At 40.8% G+C, this 6,000-nt stretch overlaps 1 protein-coding gene across 2 annotated transcripts in view; it reads left to right on the plus strand.

Annotated features, from left to right (window-relative positions):
- The window catches only part of CAPZB (capping actin protein of muscle Z-line subunit beta), a 107,255-nt gene extending 101,560 nt beyond the window's left edge, over positions 1-5,695 (plus strand). Inside the window, exons 8-10 of one of the 2 annotated variants that reach the window (XM_050931361.1) lie at positions 674-750; positions 2,052-2,164; positions 4,892-4,987. In XM_050931361.1, the coding sequence (XP_050787318.1) occupies positions 674-750; positions 2,052-2,154 (180 nt within the window). In that variant the 3' untranslated portion in view covers positions 2,155-2,164; positions 4,892-4,987. Of the gene's footprint in view, positions 1-673; positions 751-2,051; positions 2,165-4,891 lie in introns of both variants that reach the window. The other variant, XM_050931362.1, reaches the window with a different exon arrangement.
- The last annotated feature ends 305 nt before the right edge of the window (positions 5,696-6,000 follow it).

The raw sequence follows: 6,000 nt of genomic DNA on the forward strand, positions 1-6,000 counted from the left end.
AATCCTTAGTTAAATTAGTGTGCGCATAATACTGTTGCTAAAGACCGCCAGACACTCAAAGCGTCAAGGATAAAACACACTTGATTTTGAGCCTTTTGTCAGAGGAGGGGTTTCCAGTGATTCAGGCCAGATTGAAGTTTTGCTGGGCGAGAAAGTTACCACTTCGAAACATATTGCAGTTGTACCATTAGCCACCAACTCGGAGAATTCAACTTTGTTCTGTAGAACCCTTGACCTCTTGGGTTCCTTAAATGGCTGACTCAGAACCTGGGAGTTTGTTCTGTTAGGGATTGAAAATAATAAGAGGGGGTGAATGGGCTGTCCTCTTCGCAGTGGGATATAAGCAAGGAGTTGGATCCCTGAACAAAAACTGCCCTCTTGTGGTCCTGGACAGGTATTTTGTGTGTGTAGCCTTCCACAGTAACCAGGAGCAAAGCATATCCTCAGACACTAATGTGAGCTGAATCTCCAGCTGTTAGGAGAAGTGGGGCACACAGGCAGACGTGAAAACTTAAATAATAGGCTATAGTGGGCCAAATCATGCTGTGGAAAACATTGTATCTCAATGCAGTCAACTGAGCCAGTGAAAGGGTACTCATAAGAGTTTCGTAACTTCTAATAACCATAGAAACAACTGCAGTGATTAATAGGCTGGCTTCTCCCTTTCTTCTAGGACATGGAAAACAAAATCAGAAGTACGCTGAATGAGATTTATTTTGGAAAAACAAAGGACATCGTTAATGGGCTGAGGTAATGGACCTGGCACTTAGAGCTCACTTAGCCCCTCTCTCTCCCCCAGCAGCACCTGCAGTATTGTCCCACAGTCAAACAGTGACTGGCATTCCTTTGCTAGAACTTCCTCCTTTCGGTATCTCCAATTAGTCACCTCATTGTGTTTGGGAAACATTCACTAGTAGCGGTGTATTTAGAGAACAGTCTCTTACACCTTTTGATTACAGGAATTTGCAGCTCTTTAACCCCTTGTTCCCAGTTCAAGAAGAGCACAATTAGGTACTGTAGCTTGATGAGATTATTTTTTAATGGGCAGTTTAATCATTTAGATGGGAGAAGGTTGTATACAGGGTAACTAAATTTTGACTCGTAGACCTAAACTTATTCTTACAAATAATTCTCAAATGCCAAACAATCATAAGGAACTGGCAATTCTATGAAAACAGAGCTTGTAATTTTTTTTAAAATGTGCCGCGACTTTTCTTCCCTGCTCCCTCAGGCTGGAATGTAGCTTACTAGAGCAGACCAAGTGAATGAGCCGAGTCTGCTGTGTATTTCTGCAGGGAAGTTGTGTGAGGCTTTGAATCTTGATCATGTCCAATCAGGAGCTTGGCAACTGGGTGGGTGTTTTTTAACTCTTTGGGGGGGAAGTGCAAAACTGAGAGGGTGTTTGATGCTAATTAAACTCTTCTACCCTGTAAATTGGACTTCCCAGCATAGTGCAATAATGCAGAAAACACAATAGACAAATATGCAAATTCTGCAGTTCCCATGCATACTGATATATGAAAGCACCAGCAGGTCTGCCCTGCAATGGTAGAGTTATGGTGCTGATAAAACACTTCTGCTGCCTTCCTAATGGCAGTTTGGCTGGAGTGGGACCTGGTACTTGACAGACCTATTTAATGAAGTGCTGGTTGAAAATTGTCCCTCATTTTAATTGAAGTGTGGGAGGAATTGGCCAGGCAGCTGCCATTAACATCACATGGAAATATGTAATTGATTATTTTTTCCTATGTGAACCTTGTTGAAAATAGCTGTAGTTGAATCTATGCAGTATATTCTCAGGTACCACAGTCTAAAAGAGCTACTATTTTGTGTGTCAGTGAGGTAATCTGTTTGGAACTGTTATCCCCCAGAGTATCTGGGTCAGGCTTTTTCTTCTCACCTTTCCTGTTTCCTCTGACTCGTGTATTTACACTTTGTTCTTCCTGAACTCGTTCCTAGTGGCTTCCAGGGTGCCAGCTGTCTGTTACTAGGTTCTTCTGACTGTTCTTTTCCCTACTCTGCTTCACTCATTTCTGAACTGCTCTCTGTAGATCTATTGATGCTATCCCCGACAACCAAAAGTATAAGCAGTTGCAGAGGGAGCTTTCTCAAGTGTTGACCCAACGTCAGATCTACATCCAGCCTGATAACTAAACCAATCCAGGTACCCCTGCCTGTGAGGCGTGACAATCAGCACTAAACTAGGACTCACTCTGCGGAGAACAGGCTGTCTTACCTATGCATGACAACCGAAACCAGAACTAACCCCTAACTCCTGCAGACTGATGACCAACTTCTAATGGGTCTCACCCTAGGGCTGTTTCTTCATAGAACCAATGAATGCCTTGATCTTTATTTTCACTGCGTGTCGTTCTGTGCACTGAAATGTGGGGGGATTTGCCAGTTTTGTTTTGCACTCTGTATTGTGGGTGGGAGGGCAATTATACAGTAGATGGCCATGTACCCAAAGTGGTGTTAGCTTGTAATCGTTATTTTCACCCAAAACTGTTCGGCTCCATTACAGTTGCACCATCACTTTTTTTTTTTTGTTACAGCAGCTGTTCAGATCTTATAGAATACTCATTCCCTGTAATTTTATAGTACTCCTTTCCCTCTGAATAGAAGGAGGGTTTTGGAAGTAAATAGCTGTCCTTTTAATTGTAAATGATGAAATATAAAGAGCCCTTTGGTCTTGGTACTTCTAAGGCCAGTAGCAACCATGCTGATTTCCCCCTTCCCTCCAAATCCTCTTTTTGCCTTGTATGTCTGAGTCTTTCTTGGAGCTTGAAAATTCAGCTCCATTCACCCTACTGAAATGTTTCTAGTCTCCATTTCCCTGGTCCATGCACAGCCTGTTATAAAGGGGTTTGCTCATGTACTGTAGGTTGCTTTTGGAGTTTTGATTGCTTAGGATGCATGACAGTGACTAACCTTGGGCCAGTTTAACCTTCCACTCCAATTCCTAATGAGGTACAGATGCCATGTTAAGCTGACGGAGGGGAAAATGAGCACTGTTTGTTGATGATGGCCCAGAACCATTACTTTAACCTGTGACAAATGCAAATATAAAATGTATATATTAAAGCAACTGAATTCTCCAGAGATGAGAGGATGGAAATACTTTCTAATAAAATTAGAAAAATAACACTCTGATACAAAAAATGGACTTCATTTTCAGAAATGAGCGCCCAGGAATAACGTAGTCCTGACCACAGGAGAGGATGTAAAATACAGAATATATGGAGAGGAGTCTACTAAATTGGATGCTAATAGCTTCCCTGAGGTGTTAGCATCTCTTTAAAAGGCCAGTGTCATTGTTCTGTTATCTGATCGGTTATAAGATCCCTTTTTAACTAGGGATCTTTATTGTACCTTGCTGAAACAGCTGAAAGATTCTTTAGCCATGAAAGTATTAATAAGCAAAATCAAGATTCTTTAAATGTGTGGCTTTTTTCTATAACCATTTACTAAGAAAGCCCAGGGTATATTTTGCCTGCAATACCCTTATCACATCTATTCTACTTCAGCTGCTTTGGTTACAGTTGATGATGACTGTAGATAAAGATTAAATTGGAGATGCAAATAAGTGCCTGAACAGAAATCTCTGGATATACAGCACCCCTAGTAAAGAACTGGGATAAAGGAATAGTGTGTGTAAAGCAGAATTGTCTCAGCATCATATGACTTTCTCGTGAAGTGCTAGCAAATATTGGAAATACCTCATCTGTTACAGATCTATAGCTTCAGCTCAAAAATAAAGATTTTTAGAAGTTAAACTGCTGTAATACCAGCTCTCAACTTCTCCCATACAGCGAGCCCTTAAGATCTGCTCACCATCCTCTTGGAGTTTGCAGTCCCATGTTGACAACTGCTCTAGTGGTCTGCTTTGTTGCAGCTGCTAACTCCTTAAGAAGGAAAATACTCTTCCCCCAATCCCCAGAGCAGCAGCAGAGATGCCATTAAACATTCCTGCTTAGGGCACCAGTGACAGCATAAGTCCCAAGAATTCCTTGTTGGAATTTTTTTATATGATGTGTTCTGCTAGAAGCCCATGATGGGGGTTTGTAGCTAGTGGGCCTCCATTCGATAATGAAAGATTACTTTCCTTCCAACAGCTACATGATAGCTCATAGGAAAATACAAAGACTAGCTTCTTAAAAATCTAGCTTTCTAATGTACATTTTTATCTGTTTAAACTTAAAGCAAAAGCTGCCTGAATGCCTAGATGAACCTAAAGCTTTGTGTCTTGAAGCATGTGGACATACATGAGATATTCATTATCTTGGTACTTTTATTCCATAAAGCAGCTTTCGCAAGCCAGAGTTAAAACAACTCTCATTTGAACTCTGCCCTAAGAAAGAAACTTTTTAGTCTTTCTGTAAAGCAGCTTCTGCTCTTCCCATGAGTAAATGCATTGGTAGGGACGGTATGACTTGCCTGCCACATACTGAGATATTCATTACCTGGACTATTTGTTAGGTCCTGCAAACAGGTCCATTGCAGAGTTGGCATAGAATAACTGCTGGATTATCTACCTTAATGTCATGATCACTTTGAGATTGATCCACTCTAATACACTGTCTGAGGGACAACTAGATGTTCTCAAGCTCTAATGTAAAGAATTGGGATTCTCCTCCTCCCAAGAATTGGAGGTAGTGGAACTTTAGAGGAAGTATATCTGTGGTGACTCCATGTTAGAGTGAATTTTGCTATACTTGTGGAAAAGTGTTCACTTTACCTTCTGTCCTCCGTATTTGCAACAGGCAAATAGAAGTTGTTTCCTCTAAGCCTGAATCATTGTGCTGCTATTGCCTCAAATCCCAGAAGAATACCTGTTAAAAATCACTGCTTTCAAATATCCCACTTTAATTTGTTTCCTTCCTCCCAACAGGTCTGTGCAGACTTTTGCAGACAAATCAAAACAAGATGCTCTTAAAAATGACCTGGTGGAGGCTTTGAAGAAAAAGCAGCAAAGTTAAAGTACTCTTCTTGCTAACAAGACATGCCATGCACTCATTAGATTCCTTTCTTAGAAAATTCATTTTCTCCCCAGCCCCCCCTTTTTGGTTACGTCACATCACAGTTTGCATCCAGTACTATCCATACATCGCCATCTCCCCATGAATAAAGCTGTACAAACTTTTTCAGTCTCTGAAGCTTACTTTGCACCACATTTTACTATCGAGACCTTAGAATATATTTCTGTAGAAGTCATACATTTTCCCTCCCCCCTCTTTTTTCCCATTTATATGCATAAACACCAATCATTCTGTTTCTTTTCCTCCCCTCCTCCTGCCTTTTGTTACATTGGTGTAAAAAATGTAAAACAAAATTTATTAAATACTGTGGTGTGTGAAAGAGGAAAAACTGGAAAAACGTATTTCACGTATGTGTGGGGATTGGGCATGGGGGATGGCTGGTGGGAGGGAGGGAAGAGAGGGTGTTCCTCAGTGTTGTACTATACTGATTAACCAGACTTGCAAGGAAACATTGATTTGGTGACCTGCTGAAAGTTCTGCTCTTCTATAGCCTCTTTCCAAGGCACCTTTCTGTCAATTTTTATGGAATGCAAAAGGGGTTTTTGTTTTGATTTTGTTTTTTGTAAAGCTTAAATTGAATCTACATCTTATACTTGAGCCTCCATACTAAAAACAAAAAAAACCCACAAAATAAAAAAAAAAAAAATCCTGGGAAAGCAGCCTGCATCCAGTGTCCTTTTTATTCCTTATTCCTTCCTTTCTCATTGCTTAGCATTTATGCTCATGATGCATTCTTCTGTGGGAGTAGGGAGCAGCTGTCCCATCTACACACAGACGTTTGTAATTCAAACAGCCACTATACTGTATGGCCACAGAAAGCAAGTGAGCTCTTCTTGTCTCACACCATGATCAACTGTAACTGATTTGGTTGAAGGGAGACTATTTGATGTACTTGGCTTGTCACAGATTGGGTGCATCTTGCCAGCTTTATGTGGTACTGTTTTTCATTAGCTTGCCATAC

Source organism: Gopherus flavomarginatus, chromosome 21, assembly GCF_025201925.1.
Source record: "Gopherus flavomarginatus isolate rGopFla2 chromosome 21, rGopFla2.mat.asm, whole genome shotgun sequence".
NCBI lineage: Eukaryota > Metazoa > Chordata > Testudines > Testudinidae > Gopherus > Gopherus flavomarginatus.